Consider the following 23,279-nt stretch of genomic DNA (forward strand, 5'->3'; position numbering starts at 1 on the left):
CCAATGGAATTATTTTGTCCTGATTGCCCCTCTCTCCCATCTTTTTCTAGCCTCCAGGTATGGGAGCTATGGTAGGTGGCCCACGTCGCTCTCAACAGATGCAAAGGAAAGAGCCAAGGAAAATCATTACCAGCATGTCACTCAATGACGACGTGAAGCTGAACAAGGCAGAGAAGGCATGGAAGCCTTCAGTGAAAAAATCTATGTGTAGTCGTACACCAGATGAGACTGCAGATACTGATCCAGATCAACTAAAAACACAGGAATTGTTTAAAAGCGTCCGCAGTATTCTCAACAAACTGACCCCTCAAAAGTTTCAGCAGCTGATGAAACAAGTCACAGAACTTAAGATTGACACTGAGGAGAGATTGAAAGGTGTCATCGACCTCACCTTTGAAAAGGCTATCTCTGAACCTGACTTTTCCGTGGCCTACGCCAGTATGTGCCGCTGTGTTATGGGGGTAAGTACTTCATCTGGTCACTCATATGTAAATGCTTTATTGACTAACAGTTGGTTATTATTTTTGTTAGCTCTGGTAACGAGCCATCAGATGCTTTTCATAGCCGTTTAACAGCTGCCGCAGTCCATAAGGAAGCTGTAGTAAATCAGCACTTGATCCAACTTACTTCAAGTTCAACGCAAAACACGATCGCTCCATGCTTTAATTTTGGTAAAAAAATTTGTAAATTGGTAAATTTATTACTTAGTTATGATTTTATTTAATTATTATGCAAGTAAGAAATTCTTTTTTCTCCAATTGGTATGATTTATTTTTTAAGCTACCGGTTTAGGAACTGTTTAAACACAGGCACCGTTTCAAAACAGCATCGGACAATATGTAAACCCGGCTGCCACATGTGGGAGCCACAGACTAAAATGATGGAATTGAGGAGCCCTTTTCTCGACATACGTAGCTTTTCAATTACAAATGGCGAAAGTCATCACGGACATGAATGTCATATTTTTCTTGCCCCTTCATGATTTATTTGATGAATTCTTTGTCCAGGGTGCAATGATAATATGATAATACAAAGTACAGCATCAGTTATTTTTAAAAACAAGAATTGGTTCCATCATACACAGCATCAAAATTGTGTAGACAGGCTCAAACACCGCACTAATATTTCATTTCATGTTCCTCAACTTGTTGCACCGTGACCAGATACTTTTTTGTTAGTGTCAACTAGCTTTTGGTATCATTTTCAACATATACTATACCACACTGCCTTGCAGAATTGCTTAACTTATTTAAATTGGTTGGTTTTCTGGCACAGACACCGCTTTTAAGCATAGTCCAATGTTAGGGATCATTGTCATGTTGGGACACGCAACTATGTCCATGTTTCATCTGCCTTTGGCTTTTGATCTGAGGTCCAAACACTGTGCAGTACGTCGACTCCCACACACATACTTGTCATTTTTTGTCACCAAATAGCTCAATCCTTTAGTGTCACTTTGGCAGCAGGGGCTTCTTTACTGTTAGGAACACTCTTCCCTTCCTGTTGAATGATCCCAAATAGATAATTACAGGCCCAAAAGAATATGACATTCATGGCAGTGCTGTGGGTATGTTTGCCAATAATGCATGTTTCTTATCTTATTAGCTGAAAGTCCAAGCTACAGATAAGCCGGGAGACACTGTGAATTTCAGGAAGCTGCTACTGAATCGATGTCAGAAAGAGTTTGAGAAGGATAAAGATGACAATGAGATTTTTGAGAAGAAGCAAAAAGAGCTGGAGGCCGCCACAGAGGTAGGAATTGGATAAGTAAATCATTTTGGTTCAAATGTTTCAATGTTAAAATCTCTTTGGCTTCTGCATTTTCTGTCATCTCTATTTGTTTTTGCTTCTGCAACAGGAGGAGAAGAAGCAACGGTTAATGGAAGAGCTGGAAGAGGCAAAATACAAGGCTAGGAAGCGCTCACTCGGGAATATTAAATTCATCGGTGAGCTTTTTAAGTTCAAGATGCTCACAGAAGTCATCATGCACGACTGCATCGTAAAACTACTCAAAAACCACGACGAGGAGTCCCTAGAGTGCCTGTGCAGACTGTTGTCCACCATTGGCAAGGACCTAGACTTTGAGAAGGCCAAGGTACAGCACACACCGAAGTTGCATTCACTGCGATTTGATTGATAAACTCAAGATAACGACGTACAATACAAATATCATTGCAATGGGTTTTTAGCCTCGCATGGACCAGTACTTTAATCAGATGGAGAAAATAATAAAGGAGAGGAAGACCACCTCCAGGATCCGCTTTATGTTACAAGATGTGGTAGACCTTCGAGAGGTAACCTCTACACTCTACCCAACTGTTTTATGATCCCCTTAAATGTTTTTGAACTCTTTTACACTGCTCAGTTTTGCTAGCTGAGCTACTGTATGTTGTGCATTCATCCTCCCCCTGTGCCATCTCAGAATAACTGGGTGCCCAGACGAGGCGACCAAGGCCCCAAGACTATTGACCAGATCCACAAAGAAGCTGAGCTGGAAGAGCACAGAGAGCAGATGAAAGTGCAGCAAGCTCTCATCTCCAAGAAGGAGTCTGTTGGTGGGCCAGGAAGTAGGATGGGTGGAGCAGGATCAGGGAGTCGTGGGGGACCTCACACTCCTAGTCGCGGTGTTTCCCCGCAAGATGACGGCTGGAACACAGTCTCCATTTGCAAGAACCGACCTTATGACGGCTCACGCCTTAGTAAAATCACAAAGGTAGTTCTTTCAGCTATACTGTTCTTTCCACACTGCTTCAAACATAACCATTGATTGATTGATTGATTGATAGATAATTACAACTGGAATCACATGGATAACACTGACATGAATGGATGTTCATCCACCAAACAGATTTAGGCTTCATAATGTGTATCTATATAATAGCAACACAAAAAATCTCAGGGTGGACCCCGCCTCTCGCCCAAACAGCTGGGATAGGCTCGTGAGGACAAGCGGTAGAGAATGAATGAAATCTCAAATGGGGATCTGACAAGAAACTGAAACCATAGTACACAGTCAGTGCTGCGATCTCAGTTGCAAGCCATACTTGCTACATATTTTCATGTTTTTACACAATTTCAAATGAAAACATCCACCACTTTAACAGAACTTAACGGAGCAGTCGCTCTTGTTCTTATATGAAATGTTTTCATCCTCTGTTCTTTCCAGACATCTGCTTTTGATGCCCACAGTCAGTGTCTTGCTCCCGGAGGCAAGGGCGCTTTGAGCTGGGGTAGAGGAAGCAGCGGGGGTAGCAGCACTAAGGCTCCTGATTCCGGTTGGTCCCGATATATATCAATATCCTGGGAGATCCTTCACCCCTCGTTTGGCCTTACAGCTAAAAGCTTTGGGGGTATTTGTCATCCCAGGTCCAGAAACGGGTGCCCGTCCGGCTACCAGCACTCTCAACAGGTACTCGGCTCTGCAGCAGTCCGCGTCAGGTTCTTCACTGGAGTCGGACAGGCGTGTTCCTCAGAGGTGAGTCCAGGAAAGCTACTATACTTGCAGATGTCACAAGCTTGGGAACATTGCATGTCTGTAACTTTAGGGGTGACATCCTGGCGGTGACGCAATAGATCTACGCTCACAGATATGATATGATGTCATATTCATGCTTTCTCACCGAATAGCTACAGATGTACACTTTAACCTCAGTTAATAGATGTCATTCTTAGTTATTCTAGCTTAATATCTTTCCACATTGGCTACAGTTGTCAATGTTATCAATTGTCAGACGTGTCATGTTGAGCCTTTTCCATTGATGATGGTTTCAGAAACAGCTCAAGCCGAGAACGAGGGGAGCAATTTGATCGCTCCGATCACGGTCTTGACCGACGCGATGACAGGGATCGACACCGGATACAGGTTGCACCTACACGCAGCTTCAGTCGGGAAAATGAGCGGAGTCGGGAGCGGGCAGATCCAGTCCGCAGAGTAGCTAACAGGACAGATGACAGAGATCAGGGCAGAGAGAACGGTGAGAGAACCTGACGGTTACTTGTATCGTTTCTGCGTGTACTATTTTTCTTCAACGCTCTCAGAACCTTTTCTGTTTTTCAATGCATAAACAGTGAGGAGGGAAACATCTTCCACACCTCCACCTACCCAGGTCTCCCCCAAGCCTTCACTGACCGTGGAAGAGCTAACCAAGAAATCCAAAGCCATCATCGAAGAATACCTCCATAACATTGATATCAAGGTTGCGCTGCAACTTGAGACAATTAACACTTGGATACATTGTAACGATAGAACAGAAGATGTCTGATATGTCCAGTACTGTAGTTACACAAATGTATGACCTACGTGGCGTGGCGTATTGTTGCCAATGACTGTATCTGTCTCCACAGGAGCCTTTACAGTGTGTCCAGGAAATCAACTGTCCTCAAATGCTGTCTGTGTTTGTCCAATGTGGGCTGGAGCTGACGCTGGAGCGTAGCAACCTGGCCAGAGAGAACATGGGCAGACTGCTGCAGCAGCTCATGAAGGCCGGCATCCTTCCGGTACAGCAGTTCTACAAAGGGTCAGTACAATGTGTAGTCCTCATCATATGGTTATGGCCTGGATATGTGGTCTTGTGTTTCATGTTGTCTCTATAAGGCAGGGGTCGGGAACCTTTTTGGCTAAGAGAGCCATGAAGGCCAGATATTTTAAAATGTGTATCTGTGAGAGCCATATACATTTTTTTTAAACATTGAATGCAATAAAATGTGTGCATTTTTATGTAAGACCAACAGTTTTAAATATAATGGGTTCTAATTACGTAGACCAGGCACACTACCCCACGCCAATGGGGTGTGGCCAGCACACTTTCGTGAGCAGCGCAGTGTCTAATAATAAATCAAATACTTGTTGCCATTAATACAACTTCTGCTGCTGCATAGTTTTGCACCATACTCAGTATATTTCATTCTTTTGGCCATCTTTGCCAGAAGGCTTGGTTCTGCAACTTTAGCTAGGTGACTATTTGACTAAAGGAGAAAAGTTTATATTTACATGTTGACATCTCAATGACCGAGGTAGACTACCGCATTACCCAGTAATAATCAAGTTTTGGTATTTAATCTGGAAAATATCATCAGGAAAGATGGATATGGTTGGCCGTATTGCAGTAGAAAATAGATGGACGAATTAAAATGCATAAGAAAGATGTTGATTTTGAATATTATTTTTAACAGTCATTTCTGTGATGTTTACTTTAAAATGTTAGCAAAAATACATTTTTATTGTGGTAAGAAATGCTTGAGAGCCAGATACAGTCATCAAAGGAGCCCTACCTGGCTCCCGAGCCATAGGTTCCCTACCTCTGCTATAAGGTTTTGTTAGTGTTAGCAGTGTGTATCGCTTCCTTCCTTGAATGACGTTTTCATTGTTTTTTGCAGGCTTCATGAAATCCTGGAGATAGCTGATGAAATGGCAATAGATATCCCTCACATCTGGCTCTACCTGTCAGAACTGATAACCCCCATTCTCCACGAGGGAGGGATCCCCATGGGACAGCTCTTCAAGTCAGTCTCGGACCACTGTGTACCTCTTCCATGGTTCTAATGGTTTCTAAGGGAGATATTTTACAAAGGATGTCAACGTTATCTGTTGTTTGACAGGGAGATTTCAAAGCCATTGATATCCATGGGCAAAGCTGGAGACCTGCTGGCCCTGATCCTCAATTTACTCTGCAAAGGAATGGTGAGATCATCCTCAATGCCATACCTACTTTTGATTCAAACATCTACTCGAGAGCTATGCTGCTATGTCCATGATTTGTTCAGTTTTTCTTCATTGTGTCAGAAGTGAGTGGCTTTGAACCAGAAATGTTTGGGGCTTACACCTGTGCATTAATTTAAGTCTGAAATGGACATGGATTGATCAGAATACTCAGGATACTCGTTCATAACGAGTATCTGGCTCATCCCTAATAAATACGCTACTTCAGGTTTATTTTTATTTTATTTTTTTATTTCCTGAATTTGTCTTTGGAATCAAACACTTGTCGAATTGAGATCTGTCTGGTAGGGAGTTGTCATGCGAGAAAAACAAATATGAAAAAAAGACTATTAAAAATGATCGGCTGTTATTGTTGACATGAAATTTGAATTTATGTGGCCTTTTGGTTGATTGTTTTTTCATCGCAAAGCAGCGTGAAACGACAGCAGCAATGTAATTACGTTCTATATATAGATATATAAGAGTTTAGTATAACACAAGAATCCAGATAAAAGTACTGTATTCAGAAAACGGAGGAAAAGCATGTCAACAAAAGGCCGTAGGTTAAAAAAATCATGTATTATCACCCGTTCTCCTTATGTCTCTGGCTGCATGTCACAAGTAAATGAGCAAGCAATGGTTAGTTTCGGTTAAGCGACAACCAGTTATGTTAGCGCCAGTCAGCCGGCCCGAAGGGTGTGGACGTAAACAGGCTCCACTGTGTAACATGTGAGTATTACTTAATACTGGGCTATAGGAAGGAGGCAATACAATGTGTAGGACTGCTTTATTTACAATTAGATGTTTTAATGAGGTTTGTCCGTGTGGAACCATCCCTTCACTAGAGCCATAAGAAGGTGGGCACAACGTGGAGGGAGGCGGAACTCCAATGGAAAGACTTCCTCCCTGAGGACGTAGATGTCAACAAGTTTGTGACACAAAAGGTGAGACGTTGTCCTCAAACTTTGTGTTTGTGATGATGGTGGTGTTCATTCAACGTGTTTTTGGCACCTCTGGTGGTGGATTAAAAATAGCAACCAATAACAGGAAGTGTAAACCAGAAGCCCTCTTTTCTGCACGCATGACAGAGCCAACATTTCAGAGCGGCAATCTGCTCCATCTTTTCTTATAAGTACACAAAACGGCTTCATGCGTTAGTTGTCTCTCTCTCTCTCTCTCTCTCTCTCTCTATATATATATATATATATATATATATATATATATATATATATATTTATTATATTAACAAGTTTATGTCAGTGTTTTGGGTGGGTGATCATTCCTTTTGGGAACTGAATATGTATTAGATGTGAAGGTATTTAGTATGGTAAGTACTTATTGTTTGTGTTTTGTTTGTATTTGTTGCAACTAAGGATATTTATTGAATGAAATCCTGTCCAAATGTTCATGTTAACTAGCTGTATAGCTGAAGATCGCTGAGGAGAGCATAAACTCTTGTATTCAACTTAGACGCACACTTTTCTACTGGGTTTGATTTTTTTTTAAGTGGCAAATGAAATGATCGGTCATTTCTTTTCTCTCAAAGAACGTGGCGTTCACACTGAGCGAAGAGCCTGAGAAAAGCAAAAAGAAGGAAATGAGTTGTGCAGAGCTGACCAAGCAGCTTGAAAGACTGATCCAGGATAAGGCTGACAACCACAGAATGCTTGACTGGATTGAAGTTTGTATTCTCTTTTATGAACAATTGCTATGAAATATTGTTTTTCTTTTCATGCCTGTGTTAAAGTTGTCTGTATTATTGTGTGAGGAGACTAGGAACCAGGATTGTTATTGTAATATTCCAAGGTTGGGAACACTAACCATTAGTTTGGGAGAAGTGACGTACCCAAGCTTGCAGAGCTCTTGAATACGCGGCTAGTTTGTGTTTTTGTGATTGGCTAGAGTAAGTCATTAAGCCATAATGACTCTTAACGTTTACCACGGTGATCATGGCGATGTTTCTCTGTTAAGGCCAATCTGGATGAGCAGCAGACCGCCTCCCACATGTTCATCAGAGCCTTGATGACCTGCATCTGCCAGTCGGCGATCATCTGTGAGTTGTTCTCTTCACCTTCTCCGTTCATATCTATAGAAATGATGAAATCTGTGAGCATATTGGATCTATTGTGTTGCGTTGCATGGACTTTGCAACTATGGCGCGTTCAAGGGCCGTCAAAGAAGGAAATCCCAGGCACCAGAAGAAAAGCATTGTGATGTGGGTATTGTGAGACATCTACTCGTGTTAAATCCAAAATAATCCACAGGTGACAATCCCTACAAGGTGAATGATGAGGTGATCAGCCAGAGGGCCAAGTTGATGCAGAAATTCCTAAATGATGAGCAAAAGGAGCTGCAGGCGCTCTATGCCCTCCAGGCTCTCATGGTCCACATGGAGCAACCAGCCAGTAAGTGGCCAAGTACAATCCCGCAAGATGAGCTTCTTTTTCATTGTCACATCACTTGTACAACCATCAGATCTGCTGCGAATGTTCTTCGACACGCTTTACGATGAGGAAGTCATCAGAGAAGAGGCCTTCTACAAGTGGGAGTCGAGCAAGGACCCCGCCGAGGAGCAGGGCAAGGGTGTGGCCCTCATGTCTGTCACAGGCTTCTTCACTTGGCTGCACCAGGAGGATGAATCCGACAACGTTTAAGCACTTGGACTGGTCCAATATCAATGAGAGGACGTTACGAGGACGATTCAGACCAGCCTGAATCTGCAAAATCCTTCTGCATAAACAGAAAAAAAAGCAATAAAAATTCTTCAACTGGGAGAGATTGTATAATGGATCGAGCGTTCGATCATGCCATTTTTCATGTCTTTTCCCCCCCCTGCAACTGAATGTGCTAATTCTAATGAAATGGCAGGATTAGAAGAATAAGTAGGAGGAGACGCCATTTTGAAGTTAACAGGTTTCCCTTACCTCGGCAAACTATGCTGACGAATATATGAACGCTAGAAGCTCTTCACAAATATATCTATTTTTGATGAATTATTGTGACGCCTTGCCTTTGGTGTGTGATTACACGTGGGCGCTTAGCTTTTTCATTTTTTTTCCCCCCGTTCGGAATGATTGGAGTGCGCGTTTTATACAAAACGGAAGGAAAAACTACACAAAAACTCATGGACATTTGAGAAAGGACACTTCTGGACTCCTGAGGACTTGTCAAAGACTGCCACAGAAGAGAGCAACGATGAACTTTGACCGTTTTGCTGCTGGCTGGGGGGGGGCGATGACACTTGGTTTTATGTCCCCTCCACCCGCCCCCACCACCCGTCAACCCCGAACCCCACCCTACTTGACCTACGCTGGCTGTGTGTCGCTTGTTTGCTGCCCTACACGACCTGAGGAGCGCAGGAACAAGGACGCGTTTCTGCACCTTGCTACATAGCTTGTTGGAATTTTAGATGGATGTTCTTGAAAATGCTATAAAGTTCAAAATCCACCTTATAAAAAGAACACTTCAAAAGTTTAACAGTATGAATCCTATGGCCTTTTTTGCTTCCATGAGTGGAAATGCATTTCTGGAGAGTTGTGTAAATATACAGTATAATAGATTTTTTTTTTTGCTAATGTATTTTTCTTGTGTGAAAGTTTCCCTCTGTATTTATCTTTCTCTCCTCGGCTGCCAGAAAGTGGTCTGAATTTGGGATCATTTGGTCAAAGTCCCTTGGTGGAGTTTGTCAAAATACATCCTCTGGTTTGCACCCCGAAATCACTGGTTAAAACCAAAATGGTCGACTTCCTTTTTATTTTCCAACATGGGTTTTGTTTACTTTTATGTGTGCCCTGCCATGACAGACGTTGCCAGCAAACAGGTGGTAGTGGCTAATTTAATCCAAAAATGGGTAGGCGGCGCTACTTGGAGAGTTTTGGGGTCTCAAATATTTCATTGGAACATAAGTGCTTTACAAACTGTAATGAAGGAAGTCCGAGTATAATACATCATTAGAAAGGGTAGTGGATTTCCATCAGGGTGCTACATATATATGTCCCTTAGAAAATGGGACTCCCAATGCGTCATGGTTTCTTAACTTAACTGAACATCGGCAGTTTTCCGTCACCACACCACATCACGCTTTATGATTTATCATGTTTTTCCCCAGTATATTAATAAAACTGTGCTGCTTTGTGGTTAGTCAAAAAATACGCACGAAATGAAGCATTTTCAAGCATAAACATTAGTAAACCAACTCAGTGCACATAACGCATTCTTAGAACTCATTCAAAGTCACGTGGTATGCAGTATTCTACACTGGTCACCAGGGGTCCGTAATGTTGCATAATGGTAGCCGCAACAGGAAGTACCGGAAGTTAAAAACAAACAAGGAACGCTCCTCATGCTAATATGTGAGTCAATATTAAATCTTATAATATGTCAATTATATTGGATAATACGAGTGTAAATGTGACTATGATGCGATTTCATTGGTTAATTTAGTGTTAAATTAACCAATCAACCAATTAACTACGATAAACGAGGGATGACTAAGACAAAGCTGCAAGGGGCGTTGAACTCACAGTCCGGTATGAATTTACACCAGTATGACGCATGCTAAATACATATTTGGAGACAACGGGACAGTTTAGTAAGTAGTTAAAATAAAGAGTAATCAACACAGAAGTCATACGGCCTATAACATCAACCAAATGTGATTTTCCGTCAGTGTGGGGCTACACTGCAGTCAAGTTGGTCATGATTGGCTGTACGCCACGACACACCACCGGAAACACGAGCCTTACTCAGGAACTAGTTGCAGTGCACGCGGCGGAAGAATACACGGCTCGTGCGCAGCTTGGCGTTAAGCAGACTTGTCAGTCCGCCCAGAAAAGTAAAGCCGTCACCGTGGAAGTGAAAGTGATGATTATAAAAGCACTTAGAGAGGAGAAACATCTACAAATATTGGTCTGGGCACAGGACCGTCATTAAAGATGCTATTTTAATGTCTAACGTGTCAACAAAGACGAGGAGGTAGGTCATCACCAAGCCTCCCCAAAACAACCCCAGGACCAAGAGGCTCAATTTAACCTATGAATAAATGATTATTATTGAATACATGCACAACGGTATTAGATGGTGGCTGATGTTATCCGCCATTATGGGACAAAGACCGCCTTCAGGCCTTTTGGGCTAATCACGTGTGTTGTGTGTTTGCCTTTAAAAGTGAAACAAACAAGCAGCCAAACAAGTGTGAACACACACTTCCTGTTTGGCACGTTCTGCCAGGTGTGTCCCACCCTGAGCGGGGGGGGGGGGGGGGTCGCTACCAATCCTGCTGCCTGGGTGGGGGAGGGACTCAATATGAAGTCGACCAGGAGGGGCAGGAGTGACACTTCACCTTCTTCCTGTGTGCGCGTGTGCGTGTGCGTGTGCGTGTGAAAGTTAGTTCCAGCAGAGCCCCGAATGAATGTTTACCCAACAGCCTCCCGCCCAACCTGTCTGATGGGTGTGCTGGCTGGCTGGCTGGCTGGCTGGCTGGCTGGCTGGCTGGCTGTGCAGGTATGAGCACACAGTCGTTAAGCACCTGAGAGAGCGAGGCCGCCACGGGGAAGGCACACGTTTAAAAAGCGCAGGGAGGAGGTGGGTCGCCATTTGTCACGGACAGAATGAGCAGAATGTAAAGTGACCCGAAGGAGATTCTTTTGGTGGTCTTCAACCAATGGCTCTGAGATGCTGACGTCGCACGTTCGGCTCAGGGACGTCTGCAATGTTGCTGTGCTTCTCGGCTTCGCACTCTGCATGTGTCACGTAGGTAAGTTCAATGTTTTACCAACACTACCTATTGCTTTTATTAGACATTTACATTTGCGGTTGAAGCTGATATTGAAGCGATTATATTGACCTTTCAAGCATGGAAACCCGAGTGGGATGTTCCTATCGGCTACGCTCTTCTGTGTAGCTCGCCCTAATGTCCATAGAAAAGCGGTGGAACCTGTAAGGTGGAATAGGAAATAAAGGCAATAAAGGCAATAAAGGCAATAAAGGAAATAAAGGAAATAAAGGAAATGGAACAAGTCAGCTCCAGGCTCCAGCTGTCCCCATCCAACAACCTTCCAGCCAATGTTTGAAGTGGCATTTTGGCATTATTAAGTGTCACGCAATTGTAAAAAGAAGTGAAGCAGGGAGGGCCGCATAGGAAAACCCAAACGTTACAGGCGTCTCTCGCATCGTACATTTCGTAAACCAATCCATGTTGCCACTCAGTTTTGTGTTGGAGGCCAATTTTGTAAATGTGGGCTAATTATTTTATTCCAAAAATAATATACAGTTAAAAATCCCACAGTTTTTGCATGTTTATGTCGCGAGCCAGTCCTTGAATGCACCATCTTCCACGCAGTACTGATAGACTATACTGTATTTTTCTTGATTGGTCCCCAAAGCCGATATTATGTGCGAATGCATGAAGGTAAGATGACGTTGACGATGTGCTAATGTAAATATTTGATGGGATCTTCAGGCCCCAGGCTTGTACTGATGGATGCTGGGTCTGGATTCATTTGGTGGTGTTCCTGTCTTAGTTCTATCTATGTCTAAGTTGTCTACAACATAGGACGGTGACTTGATGCTTATTCTATTCTGCTAATATTGAAAAACTTATTGCAGATGTTGTGAAAATGACACATTTTTTTCATTTTACAGTTCAAAAACATTTTTGAACTGTTTTTGCCGTAATGTTACAATTTTGTTGTAATATTGCTACATAATTTGATTTAAAACAAAAAAACAGCCTCGGATCACATGTTTCTGCTTTGAATGCCAGTTTGTTTACTTCACGCAACTTCCTGTCTCCAGACGGTCTTTGGTGTACGCCATTCAGAGTTTCAGCCTTTTGTGGTCACGTTCATTCATTCATTCATTTTCTACCGCTTATCCTCAGTCGCGGTTGCGGGGGTGCTGGAGCCTATCCCAGCTATCTTTAACCTCTTTAATTAACCTAGCATGTTTTTGGAATGTGGGAGGAAATTGGAGTACCCGGAGAAAAGCCACGCATGCACGGGGAGAACATGCAACCTCCACACAGAGATGGCCGAGGGGGGAATTGAACTCGGATCTCCTAGCTGTGAGGACTGCGCGCTAACCACTCGTCCGCCGTGCAGCCGGTCACATACATGCTCCCATAAAGGAATAAAAAAAAAACCTAAAGTCGGCCCACTAAAAATGAGACTAGTTACTAGTACTAGAACTCCAACTAGTTCCAGCAAAAGACTCCACAGGTCTTAAAGATGGTCTTGTACCGTCTGCATGAACGTTGGAAGCATGATGAGGAGGGGGTCCATCAACAATCTCTTTATTGCAAAAAAAACAAAACGAACCGTGCCAAAACAGCATCAGGAAACTCAACTGTCACTCTTAGTCAGGACACATGTCACGTTCAGGGGCATTTGGAAATCACTACATTCTTCCATAAAAACACTTTTGCACTGAATTGCCTAATGTAAGAGTGGAAATGGATGGATGGATGGATGGATGGATGGATGGATGGATGGATGGATGGATGGATGGCACTGGCCCTGGCCCAATATAAGAGTGGAAGTGGATGGATGGATGGATGGCACTGGCCCTGGCCCAATATAAGAGTGGAAGTGGATGGATGGATGGATGGATGGATGGCACTGGCCCTGGCCCAATATAAGAGTGGAAGTGGATGGATGGATGGATGGATGGATGGATGGCACTGGCCCTGGCCCAATATAAGAGTGGAAGTGGATGGATGGATGGATGGATGGATGGATGGCACTGGCCCTGGCCCAATATAAGAGTGGAAGTGGATGGATGGATGGATGGATGGATGGATGGCACTGGCCCTGGCCCAATATAAGAGTGGAAGTGGATGGATGGATGGATGGATGGTTGGATGGATGGATGGATGGCACTGGCCCTGGCCCAATATATGTAAGAGTGGAAGTGGATGGATGGATTGATGGCACTGGCCCTGGCCCAATATAAGAGTGGGAGTGGATGGATGGATGGATGGATGGATGGATAGCACTGGCCCAATATAAGAGTGGAAGTGGATGGATGGATGGATGGTTGGATGGATGGATGGCACTGGCCCTGGCCCAATATATGTAAGAGTGGAAGTGGATGGATGGATTGATGGCACTGGCCCTGGCCCAATATAAGAGTGGGAGTGGATGGATGGATGGATGGATGGATAGCACTGGCCCAATATAAGAGTGGAAGTGGATGGATGGATGGATGGTTGGATGGATGGATGGCACTGGCCCTGGCCCAATATAAGAGTGGAAGTGGATGGATGGATGGATGGTTGGATGGATGGATGGCACTGGCCCTGGCCCAATATATGTAAGAGTGGAAGTGGATGGATGGATTGATGGCACTGGCCCTGGCCCAATATAAGAGTGGGAGTGGATGGATGGATGGATGGATGGATAGCACTGGCCCAATATAAGAGTGGAAGTGGATGGATGGATGGATGGTTGGATGGATGGATGGCACTGGCCCTGGCCCAATATAAGAGTGGAAGTGGATGGATGGATTGATGGCACTGGCCCTGGCCCAATATAAGAGTGGGAGTGGATGGATGGATGGATGGATGGATGGATGGATGGATAGCACTGGCCCAATATAAGAGTGGAAGTGGATGGATGGATGGATGGTACTGGCCCCGGCCCAATATAAGAGTGGAAGTGTGCACGTGTGCACGTGTGCACGTGGAAACCCAGCTATGATTTGTACAGCGGCTGTATTTGTCTAGCATGCGGGCAATTATTCTGGAATAATTCCTCAGACTATTGTCTAAAACATCAAAACTAACATCATTCATTCAAAAAACAATATTTAGACAAATTGCACAACAACAAAGCGGCAGAAACTTTGAATCCTAATTGATGTTGTTGCTAGCTTGTTCTCTTGGTCTTTGTTTTCCTGCCATGTCAACACTAGCATGTCTACTGCTGCCAAACAGGAGAGGCCACTTTTTGCAGCGGGTAATGCTTTGGTTTATCCGGAACGTGCTTACACTGATATGTCTGAAAAGTAGTCGGAGGAAGCAGAGCTCATGACATTTTATTCCTTTCTACTGACACACAGAAAGGGAACAGGCAGTGGTGTGACATGAACAAAAAGGGTTGCTGCTCGGATTCTTCCTACTGCTTTTCAGTCGCGTTGAACTGTGTGAATAACAATAATTCACACATTGTATAACAATAATTGAATTCTTTCAGGGTAAATATAATAAGAAATATATAATATCAGACACTGGTTTTCGTTCACAAAAAATGAATTCTGGATAAATGATATCATACAGTGTAGATTTCATTAAATAATAAATGATGAGTTGAGATCAACTGTTGATAAATGATATCAGACACTGTGGTTTTCTCTCAATAGAAGTATATGTTGAATTCAGGATAAATGACACTGTAGATTTCATAAAATAATAACTGAATGAATTTAACGTAAATGAATTTAAGGATATCAGACACTTTGGTTTTCATTCAAAAATAATAAACAATAAATTCAAGCTCCATGATATCAGATATGATATGAGATTGTATTTTTCCTGCTCATGTACGACTATGTTGCATCATCACTGAAGGGATTATTCTAAAATACTTTGTGATGAGTAAGCGATTCCTTCCCACATAGTCACGTTAACTGGTTACTGGTACGGGAACACATTCATATCTGGCATAGTCACATAGTCACTGAGGCTTGGCAGTCGGTGACGTTTGAACGAAGGCACTCACTCGGAGGTTGGCACTCACTCGGAGGTTGGCACTCACTCGGAGGTAAATTCTTAACCTGCTCCTCATTAAGCAAACACAACACAAGCCTTTGGAGCAAGGATAAACACTCGCAGGACCAACACCAAACAGGCTCCAATGGTTGGACGGGTTTCGTACTGCCAGCCATCATCTGTCGTTGGGAATGGCATATTTTCATTGCTATTGCTAATGGCTATTCCTCTCCGTCTTCCAAGCTGGGGCCGTCTCCATCCAATCCGACCAGCACAGCCTCACCAGATCCGTGCAGGAGGATGTGTTCTTTTCCGTGAACGTGACCTGCAGTGACATTCCCACCTTCCATTGGACCTTCATGTCCAGCTCGGTGAGCCGCGCCATCGGTACCTGGAAGCCGGGGGTGTTCACCAACATTACGGAGGATTACAGCAGCAGGGTGCGGACCCACCACAATGGCTCCATGACCTTGTCGGACCTGCGGCTGCAGGACACCGGGTATTATGTGGTCACGGTGAGCGATGTGTCGGGCAACAGCAAGGATGCAGGATTTGTCCTCAAAGTCAACGGTGAGTGGATGTGGACAATCCCGGCGGCGTGTGTCCTATTGAGCATATTCCATTAGTTTTATGTGTGTATTTGTACTGGACAGAGGTGCTCTACGAGGACCTACAATATCTGTCGGTGTCGGCGGTGGCGTTGGGCTGCTTGACGGGCCTCCTCATGCTGAGCATGTGGCTCATGAACAAAGCCTACAAGAAGATATTGGCATGCAGACGCAGGAAGCAGATGCCTGGTAAGAGTCATGTGACTGATACATGCATTACATTCAATCTCCATACTGTATTAGAATAAACACTACTGTAAGCCAAACCCTGGAAGACTCTTCCCGTCACTGTCATGACGAGTCTGGGTGTGAATGTGGGTTATCTATTGCGTTAGTTTGGGTGTGAAAGTGGGTTATCTATTGCGTTAGTTTGGGTGTGAATGTGGGTTATCTATTGCGTTAGTTTGGGTGTGAATGTGGGTTATCTATTGCGTTAGTTTGGGTGTGAATGTGGGTTATCTATTGCGTTAGTTTGGGTGTGAATGTGGGTTATCTATTGCGTTAGTTTGGGTGTGAATGTGGGTTATCTATTGCGTTAGTTTGGGTGTGAATGTGGGTTATCTATTGCGTTAGTTTGGGTGTGAATGTGGGTTATCTATTGCGTTAGTTTGGGTGTGAATGTGGGTTATCTATTGCGTTAGTTTGGGTGTGAAAGTGGGTTATCTATTGCGTTAGTTTGGGTGTGACGAGTACAAAGGTTTGTCTCATTTGAGTCCGCTACTGACAAGTTTTTTTGAATGTCCATTTTTTGCAGAAAATGACGCAACAGAGCTCCAGCCTCTTTGACACACGTTTCTTGTTTGGAAACGTGTCAGGACTATTTTTGATGTGGACACGTGGAGCAGGAAGGACTGTTGGATGTTTACATACAAGACACACTATTTTTTATACCGACTGTGAATATGAACTGTATTTATTGTCAATGCGATGTGATTAGAATAATGACCTGGTCACAGTCAACTTCTCATTGATTTGATATATTCCCAGCACACACACACATATCATGTGATCGCAGGAGGAGGAGTTACAGTAAAACGCTAGCACAAGCAGACTACGCTCTTTATTTTCGAACAAAGTGTAACGACATGAGCGAGTGAGCATGTTGAAGTCTTGTAAAAGTCCTCAAGAATAAAAAGGGGCTTGGATTTTTGGAACATGACGTCACATCATGTGTTCTGTCGTCCATTTCCAGGCTGCAGATGTAGCGGGGTTGTGTTTAAGGGCAGGGGGTGAGGGCAGCCATGAGGAGCTCCATCTTGTAGACAAAGTTCCGTCCCTCCATCTTGCTCCAATGGACCTCCTTGTACGGCCCCCTGAGGTGGCTCCATTTGGCATCCTGGATCACATCGCTCTTAGGCAGCTCCTTAGTCTGGTTACGGGGGAACTGGACCACAACTTTGCAGCCGCTCTCTGGACCGTTACGCACTGGAGCGAACGAGAAAGGGGAGCACGCCGATGCGGATGAGCATAAGTCATGTTGGATTTGATGCCCAAGCTGTTCCCGTGCCACGCAGAACCTCCTCACCTGAGATGGCATACTCGCCGTTAGGGGAGGCCACCGTCACGGCGGAGGCGTTGCCGATGCTCTCCACCGGGCCGAGGCCTACGTGGTTACTGAAGCTCAGCACGTGCCAGCCCATCACTTTGGCCAGCTGCTGCACGGCATGAACCTGGTGCTGGGACATCTGCAACAACACGCGCGGACGAGAGCACATTTGAGGTGTACCCCGCCCGACTAAGACGCTGGCAGCCATACCTGGGAAAGTAGGAAGTCTTGCAGCTCCTGCTCCTGATGTGACAGAGTGATGACGCGTCCGTCTCTGTGCACCACTCTGATGTGCTCCACACCGATGTTGAGCTGCAGCTGGATGGACCTGAACACACACGTGCAGTTGAACATGTGCCCCTCCCGCTCCCTGAGAACAGGGGTGTCCAAAGCGTGGCCCGGGAGCCTTTCTTGGATTTCTTCTGTGGAAAAGGTTTGGACCCCCTTGCCTTCCGGGCTCCTTTGTTGTCGTGCATCGCTCCGTGACTTACTTGCATATCTGCTCGTAGCCCTGAGAGGTGATCAGCACTTTGACACTGGACTCGTACACGTCGTTGATGTTGGACCAGTGAGCTTGGATCTGGGGGTCTTCAATCCGGCTGGCCAGACTATCGATGGTCCGTGCAGTCCTGCAAACCAAGCAGTTGAATAGCGTATACACAACATCACACGCCCCCCTTTGAAAAGAACTGCATTGCTGTGATTCCCCAGCCAATAGAGCAGAGGGTCCTACCGAGTCGTATTTACTTCCAGCACGTCTATCGTGGACAACATTGCTGTGATTCCCCAGCCAATAGAGCAGAGGGTCCGTGTGTACCGAGTCGTATTTACTTCCAGCAGGTAGTTTGGAGGACGTCTATCGTGGACAACATTGCTGTGATTCCCCAGCCAATAGAGCAGAGGGTCCGTGTGTACCGAGTCGTATTTACTTCCAGCACGTCTATCGTGGACAACATTGCTGTGATTCCCCAGCCAATAGAGCAGAGGGTCCTACCGAGTCGTATTTACTTCCAGTACGTCTATCGTGGACAACATTGCTGTGATTCCCCAGCCAATAGAGCAGAGGGTCCTACCGAGTCGTATTTACTTCCAGCACGTCTATCGTGGACAACATTGCTGTGATTCCCCAGCCAATAGAGCAGAGGGTCCTACCGAGTCGTATTTACTTCCAGCACGTCTATCGTGGACAACATTGCTGTGATTCCCCAGCCAATAGAGCAGAGGGTCCGTGTGTACCGAGTCGTATTTACTTCCAGCAGGTAGTTTGGAGGACGTCTATCGTGGACAACATTGCTGTGATTCCCCAGCCAATAGAGCAGAGGGTCCGTGTGTACCGAGTCGTATTTACTTCCAGCACGTCTATCGTGGACAACATTGCTGTGATTCCCCAGCCAATAGAGCAGAGGGCCCGTGTGTACCGAATCGTATTTACTTCCAGCAGGTAGTTTGGAGGACGTCTATCGTGGACAACATGCATGCTGCGGATAGCGAGCCGTTTCTGTAGTTTCACACAGCATCCATGCCATCGCTTGACATGTACACGCTGCTGAAGTGAAAGATGGTGGTCGATGGTTTACCGGCTACGTAAGAAGATATGCTTGGCCTGCTTGATGATCTTCTCCAGGAGCCCCTCCCTCTGCTGCAAGCCTGCGATCTCGGCTTTGTCGTAGGCCAGCGGGCCAGCCAGGCGCATGCGTTTGTGGCCAAAGGGGGAAGTGGCAGGGTGCGGCATCACCACGGAACTCAGCTGCTGCTTGTGGAACTACACCGAAGACCAATGGATTGAAAACAGTTTTTAAACAGCTGGATGGAACTTCAGGGCTAAATCAGCATCTTTTTTGGGGGTTGGTGGGGGGGGATTCAGAGACACAAACCGTCTCACCTCTCGCATCATCTGATGCAGGTTGTGCTCAAGAACGTAAAAATGTTCATCGGGTTTGGGCTTCTCTGGAGACGTTCGATGGTTCTTCTTCTCGACCGTCGAATGACACAACAAGATAGACAGTTGCAGGCCTGCAGAGCAAAAAAGACAAATTGGTGCTGCAGGTTAAAAAATGTGTGCTCGAGAGCATTCCCACCTGGAAAGGGCTGCGAGATGATCTGATTCTTCACAACAATGTGAGGGATCTGGGATTTGATCTGGACTGCTTCCCTGGAGAGCTGTGCAAAGATCTCCTTACAGAGAAGAACATTCTGAGCCGCCTCCAACTTCATGTGCCACAGTTGGGAACCTGTGGAACTCAACAGGGAGCAGGATCAGAAGAGCTGAAGTTAGGAAATGTCCCATTTTTTGCTCTGATCCATACCAGCTTTGCTTTTTGTTTGTTTCTTGAACAAGTTGACTGTTCCGAGATCACCGATGTCTGGAGACTGTTTCTGGATAGAAACCTGGGGACGCAGTAGGAGTGGGGTGGACTTATTACCCTTTTTCTGTATTATATATGTAGTTGCTGTATCAGTGGATACAGGTGATGGGTGACTATTACATCATATATCATGTACATCGTACATTATAGCATATAGCCTATTTTGTTGTAGCTGAGAAGTGGTGCACCGGGGTGCTTAGTGGTATAGGCGATGCTTACATATTGGCTAACACATTCATATCTGGCATCCCTTTACCTTGATATAGGCAGATCCTTCTAGATCACTAGGAATCTGGACGTCAAGGGGGCAGTAGTCCTCTGGGATCTTTTTGTCCAGATCGATGTCTGTGTTCTTTATCACCTCAAATGAGCCATGATGAGGAAACAGAGAACCTGCGTGGAAAAAGGTGATTGTGATGAGACAACAGTTTTCTGTGATCCCCACACATGGCAGGACCACTTCATGTATGTCGTTAAAGTCTTGATGAACTTGGCTGACGGCACGGCGACACGCCACCGAGGAGCGTTATCACCTGCGCTCCAGTAGCTTAGATCTCCCAGGATCTTGTCTCCGACTTTGCGTAGTTTCCACTGCGAGCGCAGTCGCAGCAGCTCGGAGTTGAAGTCTCTCTGCCGCCGGTTTTCCTGGTTCTCGGCGACAGACTTGTTGAGCCTCTCTGCGCCCTTCAGGAGGAGCTGTGCTGCTGTGGCCAACGACTTCTTCTTACTCATCAGCTGGATCACCTGAGGAGTCTGGACTTCAGCAAAGGACATAGAGTGGGTGGGAGTGGAACTTAAGATAAATATACATCACATGGACAAATGTAGAAAAACTACACAAATATTTCATTCATACATGAGGGATGCCATCTTGCGGAAATTTACTCTTTACTCTTTTTTACTCTTTTTTTTCTGGAGCCAATTAACTGCGATAAAGGAGGGATGACTGTACACGTTATATTGGCCGGAATGTGTTTTCACTTCACCTTGCTCATAGACGGATCCTGAGACACCGGGTCAAGTGCCATGTATTTCTTCTCCTTCACCACACAAAGAACATCATAGAGGACACACATCTCTGTGAGAGCACTGCGCAAGTTGTTTCGCACCGAGTCCCAAGGCCACAGGGATGGCTGGAACTTGACTGTGCCTGTGTGAGATAAACGCATGTCACATTTAATATGCACAGAAAATGACTGTTTACAAACTTGATGTACGTGTAGCAGATAAGGTTGCTTCCTGTCTTCCCTATGTGTTTGCTTTCTCTTGTCTTTACATGTTATCAAACACAGTAGATATGACTAGCCCCTGTGCAAGATGTGCTCATCACGTTAACCACAAAGTAGCAACGTCAGTCACTCTGCCATGTCCTTTTACAATCCAAGTGTTCCATCCCATACTGCCAAGTGCTGTATGGCGTTGTAATAATGCCACCGTGACAAACAGTCCCATTATAATGTTTATGAGTGAGGGCGAATGGAACAGAAATCTATTTGTGATGGTCCACTGACTATCAACTAATGCAATTCTCCAAACTTCTCCTCATGATTAGGGCTGGGACTATGTGTTGACGTCATCGATGACATAGTTCATTTCCTTCAATTGGTCGTTAGCCTGTGATCTCCCCCGTGCATAAACCCGGTCAATCGGGCCGAGTCAGTCCGTTCACTCATGTTCACGTTCGTACCGACTCAACAGCTCACCAACTAGTGCCGTGTCGGTCATGAACAAAACGGCCGGCGGACTGAACGGATATTTTATGGGCGGTTCATTCGTTCGCAAAAAAGAACGAGTTCTTTTGACCTGTTCGTTCACGAACGCCACACCACTACTCATAATCAAAACATGGCGGCGGCTGCGGCAATAAGTTTCAGTGAGTCCGGCCAGAAGAAAAGATGTAACAGAGTATGCAAAAGAGTATCCAAAGTATGGGAATACTTCACGGCAAAGGGTAATGATGCGGTGGTTTGTGACCTATGCAAAATTGAGATGGCATATCACAAAAGCACGATGGGGATGCGCCAGCACCTATTGAGGAAGCACCCGGGAGCTGCTACCCATCATTCATCCGAAGCGCACCACGTAACACACAGAGCATGAGCCCACACAAAAACACACTCCTCACACACTCGCGTCTTGCTGACACTTTTTTAACTGACGCAGACTCCTCAAATACACGCTATAATTAGTTTTATTTCTGTTATTAGTAGTAATAGTATAATGTTATTATACTTTATTGATATGGGCAGATCATTTTGAAATATATATTTTTATGAACTTGTGCATGTGTTTGTGGTTTATGTTTTCAGGGACTAGTCAGGGACTTTCAGGGATTAATCGATGCATCGAAAATCTATTTTCTAGATGAATCGATTCCAGAAATAATCATTTAACCCAGCCCTACTCATGATACCTTCTTCTTCCTCCGGTTCCTGCTTGCCCCATTCGCGTTCCCTGGACTCCCCCTCGGTGCCATCCTCCTCTGAATCAGATCCCTGGCTGAAGTCGATCCTTTGTGCCAACTTGGCCAAGTTCTGGGACATGGACAGTGGCGGCACATATGTCTCCGTCCCATCCAGGGCCACCTCCTGTACCTGCTTCTCACAGGAGGACTCGATGCTCACCCTCACTCCTGGGCCGCTGGCCATGCTGTCAAAGCTGACAAGTGGACGACAGACATATAGCGTTATAGTAGTGCTTCGAAATATGAAACCAATAGCGTAACGTGTGTGTGTTTACCTTTAATGGACAATACCACCAAACCAAAACCAAACTATATTTACCGATGTGTATGTACATGTTTGGCAATTTACAACGGATAACTAAAGCTGTATAACTATCAGTGATGTGTGCAACATTTAAAACAGTTTTGTTGTGTCTTCCTAGCAGGCTAACGTTAGCTGTATGCTAATCATGGATCATAATCATTATTTGCACAATGAAGGCAGGTATAGTCATATCCAAAGCTTATTTCATTTAAGCATGTCTTACCTACGGTTTTCTCGGCAGTTTGAAATAACTTTTACTCCCTTGCGTTATGGTATTACATCCAGTGATGCCGTGAGCCACTTCATTTATGCTCTCAAAAAAGCTCTGACCAGTTGCCATTGAAGTCCCGCCTCTTCCTCCTACTCTTCTTCGCCGTCCTCTATAGGATGGATGGTGGAAAATAGCGCCACCCAATGGTGTAAAGTGTACTGACTCTATTTTCAAAAATACGTCTCCGGCTTTTATAAATATATGCGATTAAAATCACCCGAATATTTGCGAGCGAACATATGCGCTGAAAATACAAAGTTTAAGTGTGGAAGTGCGTCATTTGGAACACAGCCCAGAGGACTTCAGGCGCACTCGA

At 44.8% G+C, this 23,279-nt stretch overlaps 3 protein-coding genes across 13 annotated transcripts in view; 2 read left to right on the forward strand and 1 right to left on the reverse strand.

Annotated features, from left to right (window-relative positions):
- eif4g1b (eukaryotic translation initiation factor 4 gamma, 1b) overlaps positions 1-9,175 on the forward strand; it is a 32,549-nt gene extending 23,374 nt beyond the window's left edge. For all 10 annotated transcript variants that reach the window (XM_058079694.2, XM_058079697.2, XM_078793070.1 and 7 more), the window contains 17 exons: positions 51-461; positions 1,606-1,752; positions 1,859-2,095; positions 2,190-2,294; positions 2,423-2,713; positions 3,167-3,275; positions 3,367-3,475; positions 3,772-3,974; positions 4,069-4,196; positions 4,345-4,517; positions 5,377-5,502; positions 5,599-5,680; positions 6,544-6,642; positions 7,245-7,379; positions 7,670-7,751; positions 7,963-8,103; positions 8,174-9,175. In XM_058079694.2, the coding sequence (XP_057935677.2) occupies positions 51-461; positions 1,606-1,752; positions 1,859-2,095; positions 2,190-2,294; positions 2,423-2,713; positions 3,167-3,275; positions 3,367-3,475; positions 3,772-3,974; positions 4,069-4,196; positions 4,345-4,517; positions 5,377-5,502; positions 5,599-5,680; positions 6,544-6,642; positions 7,245-7,379; positions 7,670-7,751; positions 7,963-8,103; positions 8,174-8,352 (2,757 nt within the window). In that variant the 3' untranslated portion in view covers positions 8,353-9,175. The remainder of the gene's footprint in view (positions 1-50; positions 462-1,605; positions 1,753-1,858; positions 2,096-2,189; positions 2,295-2,422; positions 2,714-3,166; positions 3,276-3,366; positions 3,476-3,771; positions 3,975-4,068; positions 4,197-4,344; positions 4,518-5,376; positions 5,503-5,598; positions 5,681-6,543; positions 6,643-7,244; positions 7,380-7,669; positions 7,752-7,962; positions 8,104-8,173) is intronic.
- An 845-nt stretch (positions 9,176-10,020) lies between these two features.
- vstm5 (V-set and transmembrane domain containing 5) lies at positions 10,021-17,176 on the forward strand. 2 transcript variants are annotated; one of them, XM_078793074.1, is made up of 5 exons: positions 10,021-10,050; positions 11,088-11,453; positions 15,648-15,974; positions 16,058-16,201; positions 16,767-17,176. In XM_078793074.1, exons 2-5 carry the CDS (start codon positions 11,372-11,374, stop codon positions 16,796-16,798), a joined length of 585 nt encoding a protein of 194 aa, XP_078649200.1. In that variant the 5' UTR covers positions 10,021-10,050; positions 11,088-11,371; the 3' UTR covers positions 16,799-17,176. The 2 variants fall into 2 exon arrangements, with proteins under 2 accessions (XP_078649200.1, XP_057935686.2); XM_058079703.2 differs by lacking the exon at positions 10,021-10,050 and having other exon boundaries at positions 11,065-11,453.
- Positions 17,058-23,258, reverse strand: med17 (mediator complex subunit 17). The gene is made up of 13 exons (XM_058079702.2): positions 22,916-23,258; positions 22,338-22,582; positions 20,911-21,074; positions 20,458-20,677; positions 20,181-20,317; positions 19,865-19,946; positions 19,637-19,789; positions 19,441-19,571; positions 19,136-19,320; positions 18,050-18,187; positions 17,769-17,886; positions 17,538-17,697; positions 17,058-17,437 (listed from the first exon to the last, which is right to left on the reverse strand). Exons 2-13 carry the CDS (start codon positions 22,570-22,572, stop codon positions 17,229-17,231), a joined length of 1,932 nt encoding a protein of 643 aa, XP_057935685.2. The 5' UTR covers positions 22,573-22,582; positions 22,916-23,258; the 3' UTR covers positions 17,058-17,228.
- Between the last annotated feature and the right edge of the window lie 21 nt (positions 23,259-23,279).

The sequence above is a fragment of the Doryrhamphus excisus genome, linkage group LG8 (assembly GCF_037039965.1).
Source record: "Doryrhamphus excisus strain RoL-2023G ecotype Guam linkage group LG8, RoL_Dexc_Guam_v1.1, whole genome shotgun sequence".
Classification (NCBI taxonomy): Eukaryota; Metazoa; Chordata; class Actinopteri; order Syngnathiformes; family Syngnathidae; genus Doryrhamphus; species Doryrhamphus excisus.

What these genes read in the sequence shown, in the direction of transcription:
- vstm5 (XM_078793074.1), top strand. Translation starts at nt 11,372, where the DNA reads ATGCTGACGTCGCACGTTCGGCTCAGGGACGTCTGCAATGTTGCTGTG. An exon ending in ACTCTGCATGTGTCACGTAG is followed by an intron (nt 11,454 to 15,647) that starts GTAAGTTCAATG and finishes CCGTCTTCCAAG; the next exon opens with CTGGGGCCGTCTCCATCCAA. An exon ending in ATTTGTCCTCAAAGTCAACG is followed by an intron (nt 15,975 to 16,057) that starts GTGAGTGGATGT and finishes TGTACTGGACAG; the next exon opens with AGGTGCTCTACGAGGACCTA.
- med17 (XM_058079702.2), bottom strand. Translation starts at nt 22,572, where the DNA reads ATGGCCAGCGGCCCAGGAGTGAGGGTGAGCATCGAGTCCTCCTGTGAG. An exon ending in AAGGATCTGCCTATATCAAG is followed by an intron (nt 19,947 to 20,180) that starts GTAAAGGGATGC and finishes CTGCGTCCCCAG; the next exon opens with GTTTCTATCCAGAAACAGTC. An exon ending in AAGACTTCCTACTTTCCCAG is followed by an intron (nt 17,698 to 17,768) that starts GTATGGCTGCCA and finishes GTGTTGTTGCAG; the next exon opens with ATGTCCCAGCACCAGGTTCA.